At 47.2% G+C, this 24,288-nt stretch overlaps 1 protein-coding gene across 2 annotated transcripts in view; it reads left to right on the top strand.

The window, feature by feature from the left end:
* The window catches only part of COL6A3 (collagen type VI alpha 3 chain), an 89,992-nt gene extending 79,480 nt beyond the window's left edge, over window positions 1–10,512 (top strand). For both annotated transcript variants that reach the window (XM_055404098.2, XM_088835094.1), the window contains exons 42-43: window positions 9,115–9,279; window positions 10,385–10,512. In XM_055404098.2, the coding sequence (XP_055260073.2) occupies window positions 9,115–9,279; window positions 10,385–10,428 (209 nt within the window). In that variant the 3' untranslated portion in view covers window positions 10,429–10,512. The remainder of the gene's footprint in view (window positions 1–9,114; window positions 9,280–10,384) is intronic.
* The last annotated feature ends 13,776 nt before the right edge of the window (window positions 10,513–24,288 follow it).

Here is a 24,288-nt window from a genome sequence, read left to right on the forward strand (position 1 = left end):
TACTCAGAAGAACACGAGACAGCTCAGTTTGGAATCCATGAAATTCGGGGGTTTGGAAGTGACCCACAGGATCGATGCTCTGGTCCCAGTTTCCTCAGCATATACCCTGGCTTAATCTAGCCTGCCCTTCTCTTGGGCCTGAGCCGAGCGTATGCACGTTCAATGTGAAATCCGTGACAAGTTAGATGTGTTTCTGCAAGTGACAGCTGTTTCTTGTTTTTGTTCCTGGGCAGTGGAACTCTGGGCAACCCATAACCTCTCCTCCAGGGGAACGTGAGCTGTGATTGTTCATCTGTGGGAAACCAGTTATTGAAATGGCCAATATGCTTTGCTTTAAGAGTATTCTGCCAAAGATATTGGTTTAATTCCACAGTCAAAATTCCATGGGATTTAGATTTCTTATTGGTTTATAGACCCCAAAGCAAAGGGTTTCCACTAATTATGGGAACAGTTTGTTAGTTTTGAAATTAGTACGTTGACTCCAGAGGATGAGATGGTTGGATGGCATCACTGACTCAATGGACATGAGTCTGAGCAAACTCTGGGAGACGGTGAAGGACAGGGAAGCCTGGTGTGCTGCAGTCCCTGGGGTTGCAAAGAGTTGGACAGGATTTAGCCACTGAACAACAACAACCAATTTGCCCCAGTCAGGAGGAGGAAGGTGTGTTTCTTTACAAAGTTTGTTTCTGTTATGGGTTAGGGTGAAAGGCATTTCTTGGGTGCTGAGCTGCTTTTGTAGATCCTAGATGGAAAAGCAGCCGTGCTTTCCCACTTTGTCCTGTGTCATCAGAAGCAGCAGCACGCTCCGTTTGTGAGCTGTCAGTGAGGAGTCCCCATTTTACTCTCCATTGTAAATTTTAAAATGATCCTTGTTTCTCCACCTCACCCTTTTTGTAGAGTCTGTATCCTAGCTCATCTGTGTTTAAGTGAAACTGGGTGGTTTCCTCCTCCACACCTCCATCTCTCTGGGCCTGCTTGGAAGTATAGAACTTGAGTCTTTTTGTTGTTTCTGGAGGAGTCTTGTCTGTTACTAAAATAGTATTTTATTACATTGATGGACTTTCCCCTGTCCAAGTATACATGTGTATATCTACATCTGTATTTTCACATTTATCTGTCATCTTAATTCAGCCATAACCCATAATGACTGTTGACATAAGGAGTTATTAGAGAGAAGATAATGAAATCAATACAGAAATTATGAAACTATTACATACATAGATGTTTAATAAGGGTCAACAAACCAACTACTTATAAAACTGCAACATGTTTCAAAATAGTTTGTATTTGGAAACAAGTTTAGGAATTGGTCTGTGATTGAGGTCGCAAAGAGTCGGACACGACTGAGCGACTGAACTGAACTGAACTGAGAGGCTGTTATTCAGCTGCTGAGTCGTGTCTGACTCTTGTGACCCCGTGAACAGAAGCACGCCAGGCCCCTCTCTACACTGTCCCCCGCAGCTCGCTCCAACATGTCCATCGAGTCAGTGACGCCATCCAGCCATCTCATCCTCTGTCGCCCCCTTCTCCTCTTGCCCTCAATCTTTCCCAGTATCAGATAGCCAGGTGTTTTTCAGGCTTATGGCCTTTCTAAGTTCTTTCCTGATATACATTTATGGGAATAATTCAGAAATTCATGTTACATTGGGTGATTAAGTTTCAACTTCTTAAGAGTTGTGTTAAAAAACTTTATAAAAACTTTCAATGTTATGACTTTTCAGTTCAGTTCAGTCACTCAGTCGTGTCCGACTCTGCGTCAGTAAGGATGTGGCATGATGGTTTGAGATGTAGGAGAAAACTGAAGTCTCAATGCCTCTGTTTTTTTGAAGTATATTATTGAAGTATGTATATTTGAAGTTATTGAAGTATAGTTGGATTGCAGTTTATAATGCTGTGTCAGTTTCTGAGGTACAGCAAAGTGACTCTGATATAAATATATAGTTTTCCTTATGGGTTATTATACTATATTGAATATAGTTCCCTGTGCTAAACAGAAGCATCTTACTTATCTGTTTTATATATAGCAGTTTGTACCTGCTAATCTCAGACTCCTAGTCCATCTCTCCTCCCCTGCCTCCTTTCCCCTTTGATGCCCATCGGGTTTGTGGGCTTCTTTTCTATGTCTGTAAGTCTGTTTCTGTTTCAGAAGTTCATTTATGTCATATTTTAGATTCCACATATGAATGGATAAAGTATAAATATATGATATAAAATCATACTGTATTTCTACTTCTCTGACTTAATTCACTTAGTGAGATCATCTCTAGGTCCATCCATGCTGCTGCAAATGGCACTCTTTCATTCTTTTTGGGGGGCTGAGTCGTGTTACATTGTACGCGTACACCACGTCTTCTTTATCTGTTTCTCTGCTGATGGACACTTAGGTTGCTTCCATGTCCTGGCTGTTGTAAATAGTGCTGCAGTGAACACTGAGGTGCATGTATCTTTTCAAATTAAAGTTTTTTCAACCCCTTTGATTTCTGCTCATAATCAAGGGACCATGGATCAGCTTTTGTCTTTGCTCTGGGGGTCTCTGCAGCCCCTAGCCCACCCAGTATGGTGCTTGAGTTCAGAGAAGCCATAAGGGACCCACTAGGATCTCACCAAAGCCAGGGGTCAGGACCGATGACATTCTGGCTTCAGAGTCCCTGAGGTCTGTGCATATTGTTGCCACTGGTCGGCAACTTCACCCCTCATAGAGTGTGGGGAAGGCGAAACTTCTAGCAAATTTGATGCTTCATTGAGAGAAAATAATTAGGAATAAACAGCACAGTGAGGTTTGGGTATGTGTTTGGTCTTCTTACGTGAGGTCCAGAAGGGATAAGAATATGTAAACAGTGTTGAGTTAATATAAACAACACAATCTTTAAACGGGCATCTTGCTGGGCTGTCTTGTTTTTTAAGGCTGAGTCACAGATTCAGACGTAGGAAGGTATTCTCAATCCACACCTTCAACACTTAGGTCCCCTTTCTTCATGTGACAGAGAGAAAAGAGATGTTAAAACTGGGGCTTGTGTGTCTTTCAAGGTGATGACTGGTAGTTATATTTGTATGAACCCAAAACCTTTCTCCTTCCTTCTGACCTGTACAGAACCCTCAGCCCCAGGACCTGAATGCTGTTTCACGTGTGTGTGTGTGTGTGTGCGTGTGCGTGCATGCACATGTATGTATATTTCCCCCCAGTGATTCAAGTCAGTGTGAAAGTATAAATTACTTGCTCTTCTTAACAAGCTTCTGCGTAACTGATCTCTAGCCCACAAGTAACAAAACAGTGCTGTTCCTGGAGAAGTCACTTAGTAAACATTTGCTCATGAACATATGGAGTTACATGCATGCACACACACACATACCCCATCTTGAAAGCTCTTCTTGACTTGAATTAATTGGGTATTTACTTTAGAATGTATAAATTCAAAATGTGTAAACAGGTGAGGAGATGGAAGCTTGCTTTCCTCCCTCCCAATGCCTCCCTTCCCCTCTCCCATATAATTAAGGCATTTTAGAAATTTCCCCAGGGGGTAAAACATTTTAACAATATTCATGTTTTGGAAAAAGGAATAACAACAAATCATTGTTTATAAGTAACTTTACAAGTACAGTAACTGTATTCTTCCTCCATAGTTATATGTATATTTCACGTCTAAATGTCAGTTGCCACAAAATGCATTCTTTCTGCAAACCTGTATTTTCTAGACAGTTCAGGCAAGTATCAGTTTTAAAGCTAGCATTTATATGTGAACATGAATACAGTTTGATTCTTTTTGTTTTGTGCAGTGCCAGTTCCCTAGAAACGTGGTTTGTGCTTGCAGAGATGTGGCCCTTTCTTGTATAGTAAATGCTGGACACTTGTGTGTGTGTGTCTTTTTTACCTCATGAATAAAAGATTTACTAGGTTTTGATTCTGTCTTTAGGAACTGAATTTTGTCATAGTTAACCACTCTGGGTTTGGGGAACATGGTGACCAGTGTTTGACTCTGTGCAGGAATCTGTGGGCCAAAATCCTGTGACATGAACAAGCCTCTGATCCATGGCGTCCAGTGAGGGGAGGAAGGCTGGACGGTACTAATGCCTGAGTTTTCGTTGGCGTTTGTTAATGTTCGCCCGCTTTGGAGGTTCACATTTAGTAGATGCTTCTTTACTGGAAGTGTGACACGGGCCCAGGACGTGAGGACACCCGAGCGAAAGGGTTCTTTGTCTCCCCTGATGAGGCCTGGCCCTGTTTTGCGTGGAGTGTGAGGTGTGGCATCAGTGTGAGATGGAGTGTGAATAAGGCATCAGTTTGAGACGAAGGTTGACCACAGCAGCAGACCAATAGCCTCGTCACTAACATTGAGGATTCCAGGCTTTGCAGTACTACATGGTTCCACTCTGTTGCATTTTATTTAAGCCGCATTTATTCACCTCTGGCTGCACTGGGTCTTAATTGCTATGCGTGGGCTTTCTCTAGCTGCGGCGTGTGGGGGTCTATCCTTCCTTGCGATGTGTGGGCTGCTCATTGCGGTGGCTTCTAGTTGCGGAGCACAGGCTCTAGGTGTGTGGCCTTCAGGAGCTGTGGTGCTGGGTTTAGTTGCTCCGTGCTATGTGCAGCTTTCACCGACTGGGGATTGAACCCAAGTCCTCTTGATTGGCAGGCAGATTCTTAACCACTGGACCACCAGGGAAGCCCCGTGATTCCATTTTAAATGGTTAATATATATATTTTTCTCAACAAAATATAACAAGCCCCGTGAAAAGAAAAAAATCCCCGGCCGCTTTTTGCTTTTCTCAGCATCTAAAGAAACACACCCACTTTTCTGGGATGCGTTTGCTGCCTGAAAATGGCATTTAGTAGCAAATAAATGAATATTTCCGGAGAAGGCAATGGCCAGCCACTCCAGTACTCTTGCCTAGAAAATCCCATGGATGGAGGAGCCTGGTAGGCTGCAGTCCGTGGGGTCGCTAAGGGTCGGACACGACTCAGCGACTTTACTTTCACTTTTCACTTTCACACATTGGAGAAGGAGATGGCAACCCACTCCAGTGTTCTTGCCTGGAGAATCCCAGGGACGGGGGAGCCTGGTGGGCTTCCGTCTATGGGGTCGCACAGAGTCGGACACGACTGAAGTGACTTAGCAGCAGCAGCAAATGAATATTTCAGTGATTATCACAGTCTTAAAAAAAGCACAGACTACGCTAGGCATTTTTTGTAGCGTGCTTTGTTCCTCCTGGTTTTGAGGACACTGTCATTTGTTTTAGGTTTCTGTCACCATCTCTCCTCCTCCTCCTCTTATTTTTGGCTGAAGAAGCCTTGGAGAGATATTTTATATGCATATGATTAGTAAAGCAAAGACTCTGAAGGTTTTAAACAGCAAGAAAAAAAACCTCAGAAAATTTGCTTTTTATAGTATTATAGAATGAATCCTAAATTATTGACCTACCTATGTATGAAGACATGTTTCAGAGCAAAAGGCAGTCAAATAACTAACAAAACCTGTAGCATTCATTTTAGTTACTCTAGAAATTAGCAGTCTTTAGAAATGACCATGTTTTGTCTGAGCAGGCATTTCTGGGTCAGTTACACTGCTTGGAAGGAAATAAGTTTACCAATGTTTTGCTTATTTTATGTATTCTAAGATGCACAAATTTTCCCATTGTAGTACTTCCAAAATGGAAATGTGACTTGAAGTTGATGACATGTTGTGTCTTATTGGCAGCATTTTCTCTTATTTAGTGGAATATAAAACAATAAGGCATCATAAAATTAAGGTATCTTAGATTTGATGAAATCCAGTATTTGTGTGTTCCATCATGAATATATAGCGTTGGCTGCCATAAAATGATGTGATGTGGAAAATATATGACTTTATGTTGTTAATAATTTAAAGAACTAAAACTTAACCCCTCAAGTTGAGGTACATTAAATAGCTACACACACTTTCTCTCCTTGGTTGAAGAGACACAGCCGTCTTTAAGGCAGTGTGTTCATTGCTGCCTGAGAAGGTAGCTAAGTCAGCTACCACGTTTGAATCATGAGCGGTCCCCAAGGGCATTTGGCAGATTTTTTGCTGTGAAGCATAGAAGTCTTATGAAATGAAACTCTATAGGTCAAGACCTGGAACTACATTTAACATACAGCTACAACTACATTCAGAATAAACTCAAAAATGCAGAAAATATTTCCTTGGTAATTCTGAGTCAATACTCAAAATATAGACGTGGGAAAGTTTCATTCATTCCAGTCAATTGTATCTGCTTCAGAGGTTTGGAAGCACTTTACATCATGTCAACAATGTCTGGTCCGAAGGCAATTAAACCTTCTTGTTTTGAAGCCATTAAACTAATAAGGAAAATAACTGCACATATTTATATCTGCACCATAAACACTTTCTACTCCTCTTAGCCCCCACAATTCTGCTTAAGGAAGTACTTAAATATTGGTAACTTGCTGGCTTGGAAAATGTCAAAGATGACGCCTTTAAAAATGCTACTTTTAGACACTAGAAATCTCAACTGATAAAGACAAGATTTTCCAGTTTAACATGTTTTCAGTTTTAGATGCCTCTTTCTAGAAATGAAACAATAGATACTCATTGTGAAGAATTCAGAACATACAGAAAAATGTTAGAGCATAAAACCTCCATTTTGATGCTTGAGAACCTACTGTATAGCTCAGCGCCTACTATGGAACTCCACTTGGTGCTCTGTGGTGACCTAAATGGGAAGGAAATTCAAAAAAGAGATATACGTAATCTGTGGCTTCCCTGGTGGCTCAGATGGTAAAGGATCTGCCTGCAATGCGGGAGACCCAGCTTCGATCCTTGGGTTGGGAAGATCCCCTGGAGAAGGGAAAGGCTACCCACTCCAGTATTCTGGCCTGGAGAATTCCATGGACTGTATAGTCTATGGGGTCACAAAGAATCAGACACGACTGAGTGACTTTCATATTCATGTTTTTCAGGGTTTGATCTCTGGGTGGGGAAGATCCCCTAGAGAAGGAAAGGGCTACCCACTCCAGTATACTTGCCCAGAAATTCTGTGGACAGAGGACCCTGGCAGGCTACATGTCCATGGGGTTGCGAAAGAGTTAGACGCAACAAATATGTATATATAGCGGATTCACTTTGCTGTACAGTAGAAACTAATGCAACATTGCAAAGCAACTATACTCCAATAAAAATTAATTAAAAAAATGGAGAATCCCAGGATTTTGTCTTTAGATACTACTGAGGCCCATGTTAATTTATTTCCCTTACTTCGTCAAGTGTCTGTGTGTCCAGAGTGGTCGCGTCCTGATGTTTCATTAGTAAACCTTACAGGTCTTGGCAGCGACTCCTGCTGGAATAAAGGATGTAGAATGCAAGAGCTGTGGTTTAGTGCTGGTGAGCGAGGTGAAGATCAAAGGAAACTGGACAGGCCAGTGGGTCAGGGAACAGTGTCCTACTGCAGGGCTGCCTGCAGGCTGGGCATCCTCGGGTCTGGGAAGACTTTTATCTGCTTCAGAAGAGCACAGTGGAGTAGAACCTAAAGAGCTAAATATGGTTGGCCAGGACGGGATGCACTTGGAATAACAACGTGGAACCAACCTGGGCCCCTGGGGGATGCTGTCGGGAAGAAAGAGGAGGGGATGAGGTGACCATTTGGCCAGGTTCCCACACTAATGGGGACCCACTGCTGAACAGGGGATGTGTGTTGGTGGCTGAATGGTCTTGCTTTGCTCAGATCCCTCTTTCCTTAAAACCAGGCCTTCTCCCCCAGTGTTGGCACTTATAAGAGGAGGAGCATTGGTTTTGTGAGTTGTCATCACTTTATCCTGGCCTCCTCAGGTCTTCAGACAGCTCTGGGCAGCTGGCCTTCTGGGCTTCTGAAGTCTGCAACTCGGAGATTCTGTAATTGCGGGCCACCTTCCTCCTGCAGGGCTGACAGCCTCCCCAGAGTCACCAGGCAGTGTCTTAGACCAATTCTGAGCTTCAATCCTGTGCCTGTGAGTCTGGTCCATTATGGCCGACCCAAGCTTTGGTTTTCTACCTGAAGACCCGGGTCTTTCCTTTAACTTCTTGGTATCAACCAGCATTTGCCGAAGCTCACAACCCCTGCCACCTCTGCAGCTGGGGAGAAGGCCCCCGGAGATGTGAGCCTGGTGTGTGTGTGTATGTGGAGGCAGGAGCAGTGAGTCACACATGTTAGTTACATAAACAAGTAGTGTTGTCCACTCCAGGGGCTTTGTTTTACGATTTTCAAATTTTCAGATAACAGTTGATATTAATATTAATGCGTCTCTCTCCCAGCCCGATCTAGAGTTTGCCAAAAACCTCTGTAAACAGAAGTTTTACTGTGTGTGAACTGTAGACTTTTCTCTCCAGGCATGGTGGAAACTGTAGCTTTCACTCTGCAGCTGGGCTGTATCAGAAGCATGCATTTAAAATGCATTCAAAACATGAAAGACTTCCTTAACTGGCAAAAGAACGCTTCTCTGTCTTCAACATCGTTTTACTAGGTGACATTTTCGCTGTCGTGAGTTTTACATCAGTGTCAGCACTTCTTTTGGCTTGTTAACTTTGGCTGATCACAAAGTTAGCAGCTACACACATACACTTGTATGCATATACGCACGTACTCATAAAGGGTTTTCTTTTCCCACTTTGACTTTTGTGTTTCATCAACTTGGCTTGTAGTGAAATGGAGAGTCTTGTTTTTGAACAATGTTCTGACAGAATTTAATTGCTATTTTGCCAAGGAGTAGAAAACTCCAAGGTTCTAAAATTTAGGTTGCTTCTCTGGGGGTTGATCATTGAAAGAACCGTAGACTAACTGACTCAGTGATTGGAAAGGGGAAAACAAGTTCATTTCATCTGAAATCATCCGATAATAGTTGCCAACATTTGCGATTCCAAGTGCAGTCTGTGAAGCCCTTTTATTTGTAGGATTGTATTTATTGCTCTCGAAGCTGTAGGTGATTATTATGTCCCCCTGAGAGTAAGGAGATGGAGGCTCTGGGAGGAAAAGGAATTTTTCCTTCTGGAAACGCTTCTGCTTTCTTTCTCTGACAGCACTGGGATTAGATCTTCAGCTCCTCGTGCGAGGAGCAGAGTCACTTACACATCCGCATTAATCCTCTTTCCCATCTTGTTCCTCAAGATATATGTAAGTTGCCAAAGGACGGCGGAACTTGCAGAGAGTTTGTATTAAAGTGGTACTATGATTCCGTAACTGAAAACTGCGCCAGATTCTGGTATGGAGGCTGCGGTGGAAACGAAAACAGATTTAATTCACAGGATGAATGTGAAAAGGTTTGCCCTCCTGGTAAGTGATTCTGATCTTGTGTTCATGGTTTTTGTAAATAAAGGATCCAGGCCAAGCATTCATCTTTTAAAGATGTTTAATGATAATGATGCTGATAGATTGGAAAAAGAAGGTAAAATGGATTTTCAGATGAGGAAGTTGTACAAATAAAATGCATAGTATTCATTTTCTGAGTTATTATTATTTCCTAAAAGCATACTTGTAATTTTGCCAATGAGGAAATAAATGGCTAACCACTCCTCACCCTTAAGAAATATGCTTAAGCTGCTGGGACTTCCCTGGCAGTCCCGTGGTTAAGACTCCAGAGGCTGTGGGGTCAACCCCTGGTTGGGAACTAAGATCCCACATGCCACCCTGGTGGCTAAAAAAAAAAAAAAAAAATATTACTAGGTTTCTGTTATTCATAAATATTATAACAGAAATGATTATTGGGAAAATAATGTAATGAAAAATTATTAACAACCTCTATATAGTCTGTGTGCTAAGTGGCTTCAGTCGTGTCTGACTCTGTGTGACACAATGGATTGGAGCCCACCAGGCTCCTCTGTCCATGGGCTTCTCCAGGCAAGAGTACTGGAGTGGGTTGCCATGCCCTCCTCCAGGGGATCTGCCTGACCCAGAGACGGAACCTGGGTCTCTTGTCTCCTGCACAGGCAGGCAGGTTCTTTACCACTAGCGCCACCTGGGAAGCCTCTGTGTAGTCTATTTATCTTGTGTAGTCTTGCTTCCTCTAAATAATAAAGTTGATAGCAAGGCCATCTGATAGCTGTATCATGTTAGGCAACTTGATTGATAATAAAGTCACACAGCTACACAGGGAGTCTGGGGCCAGTGCCGAAGGGAGTGTTGGATTTGCTTCACGGCCAGGTGAGTGATGCCAGGAGATAGAAAGGGCTCAGAGGGCACAGAGAACCCCAGAGTCCAGGCCAGGAATCTCCAGGGCAGCCGCTGATGGAAACGAGCTGAAGGGTGGGACTGGTGGCGAAAGCCAGAGGCCGTGGGCCCTTTCCACGAGGAACGTGGTATTCTCTCGGTCAGTGATGTGCCTTCTCCCCGCTCTTCTTGCTTCTGCCCTCACCCCCTCCCCACGCCCCACCCCGCCCAGTGCCCATCAAGCAGCCCGGAGTTATCGCCGCGATGGGGACCTAGGTGTGGCCGACCAGCGACACATACCTCTTGAAGAAGAAGGAGTCAGCCATTGCCGGTCGTCTTTGTAGGAGCTCTGGGTGTAGACTCGCTCGCACTGTACCGTTTCATGCTTTGATTTACACCCGGGCTTGGGAGGAAGCCTCTGCCGCGTAACCCGTCAATATGGTGCTACATGTGTCTGTGGACCTGACCCTCTTCGTCTCCGGGCGATCCCATCGTACACTCGGAACGCTGCGTAACCGCTGCCCACTGCTGGCATTTATGTGAGCGTTCCTATAGACTCAGCCTCCCCCTGGAGCCTCACGCTATGCCTCTTTCAGGCAAGTGTACGAGCTAGAAAATAACCCCCGACTTCACAGCTGCCCTGTATACTTCCGCTCGGTTCCTTTTCCCGCCTCTGTATTAAGCATGACTTTAGATGGAAAGCCTGTGTATGGAGAAGAAACAAGAATCCAGCTTTTTCATCCCCCCCGCCCCCAACCTCCTGAAATAGATTTTGAGCTGATTTTCTTTTTCTAAAGCTTCTGACAAACTAGTTAGAAGGAAGCAAAATCCCTTAATCTTGGTGCACTGTTGTGGGACCAATGCCTTAATTAAAGCATGAAAAGAAAGTTGTGACAGAGAAGATTCGGTGGCATTACTCTAATGCTGTGTGTGTGTTAATTTTTTTTTTTTTTTTTTTGTGCAGGGGGGTTTAATTTTAATTTTAAAATTTTTAGGAAATTTATACAAAGAAACTTTTTAATAAAGTATATTGAAAGTGTGGGTTTGGCGTTCTTGGTTGTGTTGATTCTGTAGCATCTTTCGTCAGAATCACCCCTAGGCCGGGGGGAATTGGGCCCTGTCCGGGTGCATAGTCTTGCATGCCACCCTGTGATGTCCAGCGAAGGGGCAAAGGTGCTCTATCAGACAGTGCCTGGGGGACCCCGTGGGTCCAGCCCACTTGCCCTCTAGCGCTCCGTGACCAGGTGGATCCCGGTCTTTGCTTAGGGTTCCTGGAGTCTCCCTGGTCTTATGAACCAGCCTGGCCGTCACACTCCCCTCTAACTTGTAGCTGTGTCCCAAAGAGGACACAGTGTCACAGTGGAGGGTCTCCTCCCCTGCCTCTTTAAGATAACTGTTTCCTGGGGCTCTGTTTGCTTCCATCCACAGTGGCAGAGAAGTGGGGGATCACTGGCCCAGGACTCCCCATCCCCTTTCTGGAGTCTCAGACAAACCATAAATATCTTTTTCCTTTAAAGACTCCCTTTCTCTTTTCTTTGGAAATAACAGAAGAAACAAAGAAATGCATATTTAGGTGTTACCTCAATTCCACTTAGGAAGGAAAGTGCATTTCTGTGATAAAGCACAAGAACGCTGACAAGAGCTTTTGCTAGAGCTACTTGAGTGGGGATAGAAGTGCTTTATGTAAGACGGGGGACGGTTTGTCAGTTAGTCTGTTGATGGAGGGAGAGAAGAGGAGTCAGCGCCTGTGAAGAGCCCTGGAGATGGGTGGGGAGGCACTGCGCGGTCACAGAGACCCCTCACTCCTCGTGATTCCACCCAGATCTTTAGGTGCAGTTTCTGAACTCACCAGTGCACTCACCGCGGGCACATTTGCCTGGCACCCGGAGGAAGAACTGAGCTTTGTCCCTGAGTGCATCTGACAGAGCAGGCAGACAGAGTCAGGGGCGGAGGGAAGGACCGTGGACAGAGGAGAGCCCTGCTGCAATCTGCAGGAATTCCGGGGAGGACTTGGCACTTCACAATCCATGACGCTGGGATTTGTGTTTACCTGCAACTTGCCGGGGCGGAGAGAGCCCAGGTGACCGTCAAGAAAGCTTTGGGGGCAATTGCAAAGCTTTGAGGACTCCCAAGAAGCTCTCATGGTTGGGGGGCCCTGGACCACCCCTACCTTCTAGGGCACGCTGCCTGCCTCCCCATCTTTGAAGGGTCCACCTTTTAGCCTAAGGCCAAACCAATGGAAGGACTGAGAGCCCCGTGATGGCCATGATATCCAGAGGGATGTTCACCCAGCGTGAAAAGTGTGGGTTCTGTGCCTTTCTCAGCCAGCCAGCCCAGAGCCCTCCAGCCCCAGAGAATCACCCCCCTCCACAGAAACTGGTCTGCCTGCCCCAAGTTCATTACATCTCAATGGAGCAAAGAAACATTTGCGGTGGGGGTCAGGAAAGAATACTCACTGGGGTGGTGGACTGGACAGGCTGTGTGGATTTCCTGGGGCTGCCATAACCAAGTACCACAAACCAGAAAGAACTGAGCTTTGTCCCTGAGTGCATCTGACAGAGCAGGCAGACAGAGTCAGGGGCGGAGGGAAGGACCATGGACAGAGGAGAGCCCTGCTGGAATCTGCAGGAATTCCGGGGATCCAAACAACAGAAATTCATCCTCTCACAGTTGTGGAGGCTGGAAATCCAAAATCAAGGTGTCAACAGGGCCTCGGAAACCCACAGCGCAATCCTTCCTTCCTTTTTCCCACTTTCTGGTGACTCCTTGGCTTGAGGGCATGTGCGTCCCATCTCTGCCGTTGTCCTCACATGGCCATCTTCTTATAGAGACGCCAGTTACGTGGGACTCCACGTGTGTGTGCTAAGTTGCTTCAGTTGTGTCTGACTCTTTGCCACCCTATGCACTGTAGCCTGCCAGGATCCTCTGTCCGCGGGATTTTCCAGGCAAGAATACTAGAGTTGGTTGCCTTTTCCTTCTGAGATCTTCCCGACCCAGCAATTGAACCTGGGTCTCTTATATCTCCTGCACTTGCAGGCGGGTTTATACCACTAGCGCCACCTGGGAAGCCCACAAGAGACCAGGGTGTGTAGCCTCATCTCACCTAACTATATCTGCAATGGCCCTATTTCCAGATAAGGTCAGATCCTGAAGTCCTGGGGGTTAAGACCTCAGCATATCTTTTTTGGTGGGTGGAAAGAAAGGGAAGTCGCTCAGTCGTGTCCGACTCTTTGCGACCCCATGGAATGTAACCCACCAGGCCCCTCCATCCATGGAATTTTCTAGCCAAGAAGACTGGAGTGGGTTGCCTTCTCCTCCTCCAGGGGATCTTCCCGACCCAGGGATCGAACCCGGGTCTCCCGCATTGTAGGCAGACACTTTACCATCTGGTGGGTAGGTGGGGCACAATTTAAGCCATCCCACAGTTTTAGGGGCTCCGATTCCAGCTCCCACCTCTGGGATGTAGAGGCCCTGCCAACAGGAGGGCAGCAGCTGCGGTGAAAAGTGAGTTCTGCCCATCTCTTATCAGCCCTGGCTACTGAAACAGTGGCTGCAGGATCCTCAGGCCGGTCCTGTTCATTTCACACCCGCATCCCGGATGCTGCTCGGAGCCTTTCCCCTGTGGTCCAGCACCGGTTGGACGCCTGGCCCAGATGACCGGAGTGGAGAAGCCCTCGGCTCGTCACCACCCCACTTCCTCTTTACTCTCCACGGGCCCAGAGGTCAGACCCATGGTCAGTTGGGAGCTGGTTTCTGGCCCCTGACTTGGTGGTGGTGGGAAGGAATGCTCAGACCCTGGTCTCCAGCCCTGCATGTTTCTCGAAGGGCTTTTGGATGGGAGCTGGTCCCCGTGAACAGGTGGGCATCCCTTCCTGATGCCAAAGAAGTGAGTCCCTTCCTTCCCCCGAGGAGGTGAGGGAAGAGCACGATGTCTGCAGAAGCACGTCATTGCCCCTGAAAGGCCCCTGGCCCCTCCCCTGCTCCTTGTTTATGGCATCAGTGACTGGGGCTACCCTGCAGTCGCTCTGAGCAGGGCCCGCAGCCATCAGTTCTGGGGAAACAGGGTCCACCAGGCCCTTGACAGCAAGCTCTTGCAGGAACCTGAGGAGTGGAGCGCTCTGAGCCCCAGACCCCTAGTGCAGACTGAACACTGCTCCCCCCCACACCCCTTGATGTCCTAGGAGTGAGCCTTGGCACCCCAAGTCGCCCCATGAGTGTGTGTGAGCCGGCCTCAGCACACATTAGTGGCAGGCTCCTTGAGGGGACGGGAGAAGGCTTGTCACGTGTCCATGGTTTGAATTCACACATACGCTCTTGAACAAGCTGCCTCAGCCCCAGAGTTCTCCTCCCCCAGCCACCACTGCAAGTCTCCCCTGCCCTGTCCCTCCTCCAGCTCCACCCTCGCAGCGGTTTTCAGATCTTCCCCTTGGTGAGAAGGAACGCTTAGACCAAGAAAACCAAAACCCGAGAGACGGCGGAATGGTGGACCTCTTGTTTCCTGCACGGTACACATGGGGTCCACTCACCCATCGCATTAAAAATAATCAACTTTGCATACGGTAAAATGCACTCCCTTCTGTGTGTGGCTTGAAGAGTTCTCACAAATGGATACCTGCAGATAACCCTCACCACGCGCACGGTGGTCATCACTCCCATAATCCCACCCGGCAGCATGTGTGTGTAAATGAACAGCGTTTAAATGTTCCTGACTTTTCTCCCAGAAAATTTACAAGTAGAGATTTATCCCAAGGAAACCATCAGAGATGCACAAAAGTTTATGTTCAAGGATATGGCACTGTGTGCAACAACAAAAATGAGTTAGAGATCACCAAAATGGTCAACAGGAAAAAGGATGCTTAACCAACAAAAGAAAAAGACAGCCGTTAAATATGTCACAGTGCAGGGAAATGGTCCTTGCAATTAATCAATCGATGTATATGATGCAATGTTAAAAAAGATACAGATCTGTATATTTAATATGCTTTCATGTATGTGTGTACATGCACACATGTGTACTTCTAATTGGCAAGAAAAAAGTAAAAGTAAATACAACAAAATGTATTGCTATTTTGTTGTATTATGTATGAATAAATTATAATTTATTGCTATTTCATTGAATAACCAGTGGTTATTTCTGGTGTGGTGATTTACATGTTCTTTAAATGTTTCAAGACTTAAATTTTTTTCTAAAATAAACATGTATTACTCTCATCAGCAGTTATTTTACAATTGAAGATATTTTTATATACGAACGGCACTATTTGAGACTTTTAGCTGCTTTATAATCTGTACTGTGTGGATGTACTTAACCGCCCACCATTATTCACTCATTCTTTTGTTCCGTAAGTGCTTACTGAACGTGTATCGTATGCTACACTGGTCTAGGCACCAGAAGTGCAGTTCTGTTGGAAATGACCTAGTTGGGGGAACCAGAAAACACAAATGCAGCTATAAAACGTGAGGAGGTGGGAAGAGAGGAGGCGGAAAATAGCCTTGGCCGCCTTTCCAATTCCTGTGGTGCCATTAGCATGCAGTGATGCCCGGGAAGAGGAAACGTGGCCTTTGGGAGAGCTTAAATTAGGCCGCACACATCACTGCAGCCACACCTCATCCCCCAACCAGGGACGCTCAGATGTGCAGAATCAAGCCCATCTGGAGGGAGGGCTGCCATCCTGGGGACCCCATTCAGCCACCAGATGTGTGCCCGACTCAGCTATGGCACTTTCCCTTCCCAACGTCCAGACCTCATCTTGAAGCTGCATTTTACCCCAACATTAGTTATAGAAAGAAGTAGAACAATCATGAATGGATTCAGTTATCCCAGATTTTCAGTCTCACATGAAGATCCCATTTTCACATAATTCTGTCCTGTTAGTGGAGACAGTTAGTTACACTAATTCATACGACAGCTGAGCGCATTGTATGTGTTCCTCTGGGCTTTTAGGATGAAGTAGAGGGATCCAGAGAGGATCCCTGGCCACACAGGGCTTATGTCCTCCTGCTGAGAGACACACAGAATGCAAAGACCACGATGAAGAAGTTTCAGTTCAGTTCAGTTCAGTTGCTCAGTTGTGTCCGACTCTTTGTGACCCCATGGACTGCAGCACGCCAGGCTTCCCTGTCCATCACCAACTCCCGGAGTTTACTCAAACTCATGACTTCCCTGGTGACTCAGATGGTAAAGCGTCTGCTTACATTGCGAGAGACCCAGGTTCAATCCCTGGGTTGGAAACATCTCCTGGAGAAGGAAACGGCAACCCACTCCAGTATTCTTGGCTGGAGAATCCCATGGATGGAGGAGCCTACAGGCTACAGTCCATGGGGTTGCAAAGAGTCGGACACGACTGAGCGACTTCACTTCAGTTCACTTCATGTCCAGAGTCGGTGAGGCCATCCAACCATCTCATCCTCTGTCATCCCCTTCTCCTCCCTCCCTCAATATTTCCCAGCATCAGGGTCTTTTCAAATGAGTTAGGTCTTCGAATCAGGTGGCCAACTTTTCAGCTTCAGCATCAGTCTTTCCAATGAATATTCAGGACTGATCTCCTTTAGGATGGACTAGTTTGATCTCCTTGCAGTCCAGGGGACCCTCAAGAGTCTTCTCCAATACCGCAGTTCACAAGCATCAATTCTTCAGCGCTCAGCTTTCTTTATGAAGAAGTATAAGCAGAATCTAAAAAAATGATACAAGTGAACTTATCTACAGAATAGACATAGAGTCACATACGTAAAAACTGTCTGGTTACCAGAGGGTGAGGGGGGGATGGGCTGGGAGCTTGGTATAATAAAGTAGGTAACTAATAAGGGCCTACTGTATAGCACAGGGAACTCTACTCAATGGGAAAAGAATCTAAAAAAGTGGATATAAGCATATGTTAACTGATTCCCTTTGCTGTGCAGCAGAAACCAACACAACAGTTTAAATCAACTATATTCCAATGAATAGTTTTAAAAAGAAGCAAAAGGTGGACTTGATTTTGCAGGAGGTGACCAGGCTGTGGGGCGGGAGGCAGGTGGTGTTGTGCTGGGGTGGCTGCCATGTTTCAGTCGTGGGAACCCCACAGGCCTTGTTGAGAAGGAGATGGAAAAGCACCTTAAGGTGGTGAGGGAGGCGGCCAAGGGGGTAATTGAGGAGAGTGTGTGGGGCAGACAGGGCCCCGGGAGCAAAGGGTGTGCATCAGATGGAGGAGAATGCCACGAGCTGGGCTGTGTCGAGTGAGGGCAAGGGCCTGGGGGACCCTTGGGAGCCCAGATCACCCGACGAGTGACATGGAGCCATCATTCAGCAGCTCCTTCCGGGGACTGACAGCAAGGTCCTTGACCCCTGCAGGATCCACCGTGTGCCGTGTGTAGACGAGACATGAGAGCAACGAGGGGCTGACACCACTGATGGGCGGCGACGCCGTGGTGCGGCTGCGGCAGAGATTCACGCGAGGCGGAGGCGAGGACCAGAGCAACAGCAGAGGGTGAGGGGGCCCGCGACGCTGCGATCTGAAATACGCAGGAACTGACGGCGACGTGGAACTTCAACCAGCCCCCCGTTAGACCATCCGTCCTAACTTTGGTTCAGCAAAGTGTGGTCCCAGCGGCAGCACTTCTGCCTGGAGACAGATGTGGACCTCTTTTTGAAAACCGTTCTTTGCCAGACTGTACCGTGGACTCCACATCCTCACCCGCGAGCTGTGGCATGCCCCTGATTCAAGCGTCCACCTAATGCTTTCTGGGGCAGCTGGAGACAACCTCTAGCCTGGCTGTGTGGATGGAAGTGGCTTGCCATGAAAGAACACCTGTTTAGAATTTTGTGAGCAAGAACTAAACTTCCACTGGGGTAATGCTCTGAGGTTTAGGGCTGTTCTAGAAGACAGCATAGCCTTAATGAACACAATTTACTTCTGTCCAGTAGCAGTTATGTGTCAGGCTTCACACATATTATCTCAGGCCGTGTTGTCTGGTAGAGGTCACTATACTAGCTGTCCAGATGATGAAACAGAAGGTCAGAGTGGTCCATGTCACCCAGCTATGACCTAACAGAGGCTGCATCTGAGAAAGTCTTTGTGGCCCAGAAGCTCTCCCCACGTTCCCAAAGATGTGCTGGTTCCCATGGTCTCCTCACTCTCATCCTCCAGGGGCTCTTTGGCAGGAAGTTGGTCCGAGTTCTGACTCTACATCTTCTTCCAGCACAAAGTCTACCCTTCTCAGCACACTTCTCAAGACCTTCTGTAGCTCTCAGTGGAAAGAAATTCTCTCTATCCTTTCCATTTCCTTTAACGACAGTTTTCCCATCATTTTTTCCCCATTACCCAGAGCTGCTCTGGCTCAAGAAGGACTCAGAGAAGCTGGATATTCTGGGCTTGTGCCTGGTTCTCTGGGGCTGGGTCATTGGGACATCTGTTTGGACGGTACTATTAGCACATTTCAATCATTTCATCAACTTGACTGCATTTGTGAATATAAGTGCCTTCCCCACCACCTTTAGAACTGCCTATATAGTTAAAAAAATCACAAAGAGTATGACTGGCTGCCAGTCTTTCTGTAGGAAGCCAGGATCCCGAACCTCAAGATCAATTTGAAATTCTCCCCTACAACGATTCAGTTTCAGGGATGGTGCAGATTTTGCTGCCAAATTTCCCTTGTTGTCAGATTTCCAGCTGGATCTGGCTGTCCATCAGGAGCCAGGTTCTCTGAGTCCAGCCGTCCGGGCGTGGCTTCTGGAGAAGATGGGTTCTGCAGATGGTGCCGAGCCACAGGGCTCTGGTCCAGGGGTGTCCGGGGGTCCACGCCTGCTCCAGTTTTAGTTCAGGCCTCTGGTCTTTGATGCTGCCTGTGCCTTCTGTCTCCCCCTGGAGCCGAAGCGCTGCCCTTCACGCCATCAGATTCCTGGGTGGGGGTCTTTCTGCTTATTTGCAGTCCCAGCTTCAGATCTGGACCATCCAGATCTGCTGCAGATACTGGCTGCAGCCCAGCCTCGAGCCAGTTCAGAGATCCCTTTCCATACTATTCTTGACTCTGCAACCTACAGGGTGGGCATGCAATTGCCCACCAGTGAAACCCTGGAGAAAGAGCATTTAAAAATCCAGCCATGACAGCCCAAAGACACTTGGTAGCTGGTGATGGGAAACAAAGAAGAAAGGGCCTCTGTGCATAAGGGGGACACTGTCCAAGTAAGACTCAACCTGGAAAATAGATAGGATTTTCCTGCCTGAAGTCAGAGGTGTCTGTGAAAACCTTCAGGCCACTGGTACAAAAAGTCATCTAGTGGAAAGGATTTGGGTAGCTGCAGGGCGAAGCAGCCAAGCATGTTTGAATTCCAGAGGAATTCTAAAGTTCCAGAGTCCACAAGGATTTTCCAGGAGATGTTAGAAACAGAAATTAGAAGATGTTAGAAACAAGGCTGAAAAGTTGGGGAACCTCTATATACGTGAGAAAAACAAAACAACTCTGTTTTTAAAGATTCAAATTAGAGAAGCTGAGCTGGATGGCAGCTCTGAGGACTTGCCGGGTCATTTGTGGAACAGTCCTGGCGTGGGTTCTTCTAAAAGCAGATCCTAAGTTTTGGCTGCAAGTCGCTTATACGGGAAGGTAGGTGAGAATCACGGATGAGGGCCTTGAGAAGCAAGTCAGAAAAGTCGAACTAAGTGTGTCAATCTGAGCAGGTCACTGCTGTGGTTGCAGTGGGGGTGGGTGGTGGGGCTGCAGCCCGCCGGGGCCTGGGCAGGAGGTGGGGAGGAGGTGAGGGAGAAGGGAAGCTGGTGCTTATCTCCTGGCGCTCCTCCCTTTTGTGGGGCTACTGTGGGGCGGGGAGGGGGCTTGTTAAGGCCCAGCTGTTCCAGGCTGCCTGCCCACACTGTTAGAAACAGGTCTCAGCACGAGAGACTGGGAGTCGTGGAAGCAGAGAGCTGTCAATGTGCCTGCAAACACCGTGTCGCTGTCTGTGCACTCAGAGGTGGGCTGCGGAGTGTGGCACAAACAGCACAGCTACCTGCCCGTTTGGACGTGGATCCACAGGAACGGAGGTGCAGACATAAAACCCAGCTGATGAGCAAGCGCTGTCTGGAGAGGACAAAGGCTGACACTGCACATCTGGTTACTCCAATGGGGGGAGAGGAGGAGAGTCACTGACCCAGCAGATAATCTGAGCTCCTACCACAGGCCCCCTGTGTGCCCAGCAGACAGGGACTGGCAACTGATTTGTAAAGAACCAGCCTGTGTCCAGCGGTCTGCGGCTCCAGAGAGAGGCATGGTGCCCCCTGATCTGCCTGTGGTGTGAATTTTGGCTGTGCCTCTGGTTGGTTAGCTCCCTGGGTCCTGTCCATTTTGGGAACCAGACCTGGTTTTCCAGTCTTCCCTTTGTGTCTATCAGCTACTCAGCATCCTGCCAAGAAGATAATTTTCTGCAGGTGTTAACCAGAGAAGTTTCTATTGCCACTTAGAACCTAGATTGGTACACATTCCATCATTCCATCACAGGTTTCACAAATGTTTGTCGAGCGCCTAACGGGCCAGGTATTGTACGAGGCCCTGGGATACAGGGTGAAAAATACACGTACCCCACTTGCATGGATCTGATGTGGTGGGGGGATGGGCAGATCTCACAATAAATGAGGATGTACCCGCAGGCAGAGGGCACCTGGTGAGCTTTTGGGTGGTTAAGGCAAGTCCTTCTGAGGAGTTGATTTATAAGTTAAACCCCAAAGGCAAGAGGGAGCCAAGCACAGGGAGACCTGAAGGAGGAGGAATCTGGGTTGGGAGGAGAGCTGGGTCAAGGGCTCTGCTGAGTCTTTCATGATGAGTCTGGTGTGTTGGAGAAAGGGAGAGATTGCTAATGGGGCTAGAGCACCTGTTGGGGGGGGGTGGTCAGGAAATGCAGCCCTGGGGAAGACGGAGGACGTCAAGAAAGAGGGTGTGTCTGGACTTCTTTGAATCAGTAAGTCAAGAAGCAGAGGCAGAAAGACACAGGGCTATGGAAAGGGGGTTAAATGGTTGACGCCTTTTACTGAGATGAGAAGTGAATGAGGGATAAATGGTGTTCTTGGTGTGGCGTTTGCTTCTTTGTACAAATGAGTGGTGAAATCAAGGCTTCCCTCACGTGGTTTGTCATGTGGGATCCTGTTGAATTTTCAAGTCAACAATGTCAGAAGGGCGACTGAAGTTCAGGGCAGTGTCTGGGACCAGAGGCATGGATCGGGCACTTTGGGGGAATATATGATACAAAGAAAGTCATAGATTTTCTAGACACTCTAGACATACCTAGGATTTCCTGGTAGTTTAGACGGTAAAGCGTCTACCTACAATGCGGGAGACCCAGTTTCAATCCCTGGGTTGGGAAGATCCCCTGGAGAAGGAAATGGCAACCCACTCCAGTACTCTTGCCTAGAAAATTCCACGGATGGAGGAGCCTGGTGGGCTACAGTCCGCGGGGTCACAAAGAGTTGGACACGACTGAGCGACTTCATTTTCACTTTTCTAGACACATCAGAGTAAGCAGCAGCAGACACATCAGAGTAAAACTACCAAAAGTCAAAGAATAAGACATAACTTTAAAAGTAGCCAAGTAAAATGGTGCAGGCTTCCCGGATGGCTCAGCAGTAATCTACCAGTGATGCAGGAGACATAAGAGATGCAGGCTTGATCCCTAAGTCAGGAAAATCCCCTGGAGGAGAATATTGCAGCCAACTCCACTACTCTTGCCTGAAAAATCCCGTGGACAGAGGAGCCTGGGGGACTACAGTCCATGGGGTGGCAAGGAGTCAGACATGACTGAGCGACTAAGCACATGGTACTTTAAGTCACAAGTCCAGATGAGATACCCCAGTTTGTGAATGTAGACAGAGAAGGGAAAGCAGCTTGGAAGAGAGTTCTCAGCACACTTAGGGGTTGAGCAAAAGAGATGGACCCAGCTAAGGAGTCTGAGAAGGAGCAGCTGGAGCAGTTTGAAGACAAGCAGGAGAGAAGGATATCTTGGAGAGAATGGAAGGAAACTCTTTCAAGAAGAGTGTGTGCGGCTGTGCTGAGTGCTGCTGCGATGAGGGCAGGGAGGTCTCAAGAAGGTTTACGCAGTTGCTGACCTATGCTTAGGTGCCTTCCGCAGCCAGGAGAGGAAACCCTGTCTCACACTGGCTTTGCATGCAAAGACAATTTTTCATCCCCACCTCACAGGAAATCCAGAGCGTGGGTTGCGGGGTCGGTCGGTCAGATGGTTGACTGACGTCATCAAGGACCAGGTGCTTTTCATTGCTCTGTGCTATTTTCAGTGCAGGCTCTACCTTTACGCTGGAATCGAGATGGTCCCATTTGGACACGGCAATAGCTAAAGGAACAGGAGGCCCGTCTCTTTCTGTGGCTCTCTTAAGAGGGATTGTGTGTTTCCCAGCAGCTTCCCAGCAAACGCCCCTGGAACTCTGATGTTTAGAATGGGCTCAGGTGGCCTTTCCTGGGGGGCACTTCCCAGGTGGTAAAGAATCCACCTGCCAACGCAGAAGACGCTGGAGATGTAGATCTGATTTCTGGGTCAAGAAGGTCCCTTGGAGTAGGAAATGGCAACTCACTCCTGTATTCTTGCCTAGAGAATCCCATGGACAAAGGAGCCTGGCGAGCTACAGTCCATGGGGTCACAAAGAGTCAGACACGACTTAGCGACTGAGTATGCATGGCCTTTCCTAATCTGAACATTGGCATGATAACTCTTAGACAAACGAGCCCACCTCCATTTGGGCCCAGGGTGAGAAGGTGAGTGGGATTCTGGTCAGGGGGCTGGGGGCTGGCTGTATCCATTGCTGTATGTGCATAGGTTTGTGTATGTGTGTGTCTGTGACACAGTGACATGTGCCATGTAATAAATGGTGTGTCCTTCCCCCAGGGGTGTAAGCTTTATTCTTGTAAATCAGCTCTTGATATTTTTTCAAATGAAAAAACCGAACAACTGAAACAAAACTTTATAGCTTTTGTTAAAGAGCACTCGAACCAATGGGGCTAACTGACATTTCCTGTCTATTGTGGTCCCTCACCATGGTCCCTCACTGTGGTCCAGGAAAAGCCAAGATGTCAACTCAACTGCTTCAGCGAGGACCTGCTCTGTTGCATCTCAACCTGGACGACGGTGGCCCGTGCCTGACACTCCCGCCCATGCCTAATTCCCCACCTTCTCGGTTTTTCTGGTTTCCTTCACTCATCCCAGGGCCAGCCCTAATGCTTGTAACCCATGGCAGTGCTTGGAAAACAGCAAGTGAAAAAAGACTTTGAAAATTTGTCCACCTTTGGTTTTTATTTATTTATTTTTGCACTTTCATGACAAAAGAGAGATTCAATGTTCGAGTGCTTGGCCCTTGTTTACATATAATAGCTTGTTGAATTTCCCACCCTGTCAAGGGAATTTAGGCTACTCGTGATAAGACTCAATTTCGGAATAATAAAAATAAGGATTAACCATTTCCACAAGCAAAATATTGTGTATGCTTTCTACTATTTAGAGTAAGGGTGTCAAATTAGAATACATTCTAATTCTGTTCCATTCTATTCTACTCTGTTAATTTTATTCTATGTTAAAATATATTCAGAAAACCGTTTCCTTCTGTGGGATCACCCTGGGAAAGGTTGGAGTGAGTCCCGGTCTGTTTAGCATCAAACTTGAGCCAAATGGCCAAACAGCTTTGGTTTGTAAAGTAAATGTCTGAAGGGAATTTATATGATTGGCTCTCCAGTCTTGCCACAGACGAATGACACTGGGATGGTCTTTCCTCCGATGACCAGAATGTAATGTATATCAGCTCAGATCCTTGCCTTTATTTGTGTTTCAGAATAAAACCCCCCTTTCACTGAAAGGATGCTCACACACAGGCTCTTGCCAGTTTCCTTGTCCCCGAAGAGCCCTCTAGGATGGAAATTCGCCGGCCGCTTGGGGTCCATGCTCCGGTCCTTGTTAACTGTCTGATTGGACATTCTCCTGCCTTTTAAGGAAACGCGCGGCCGCTGGGAGCGGGCCAGTCTGCACACCCGGATCCCATTGCCTGCCGTTTCGCAGCAGAGCCTCGCCAGCGTGGCAGAGAGGAGGCTAAAAATAGCAGGCAGGGTGCAGCTGTCTTCCCCACCATGGCCGCTCTGGTTTGCTGTGAAAATATAGGAACCGTCTGCTGGGTCTCG

The sequence above is a fragment of the Moschus berezovskii genome, chromosome 4 (assembly GCF_049115385.1).
Source record: "Moschus berezovskii isolate FMDL1 chromosome 4, NW_MosBer_1.0, whole genome shotgun sequence".
In the NCBI taxonomy this organism is placed as follows: domain Eukaryota; kingdom Metazoa; phylum Chordata; class Mammalia; order Artiodactyla; family Moschidae; genus Moschus; species Moschus berezovskii.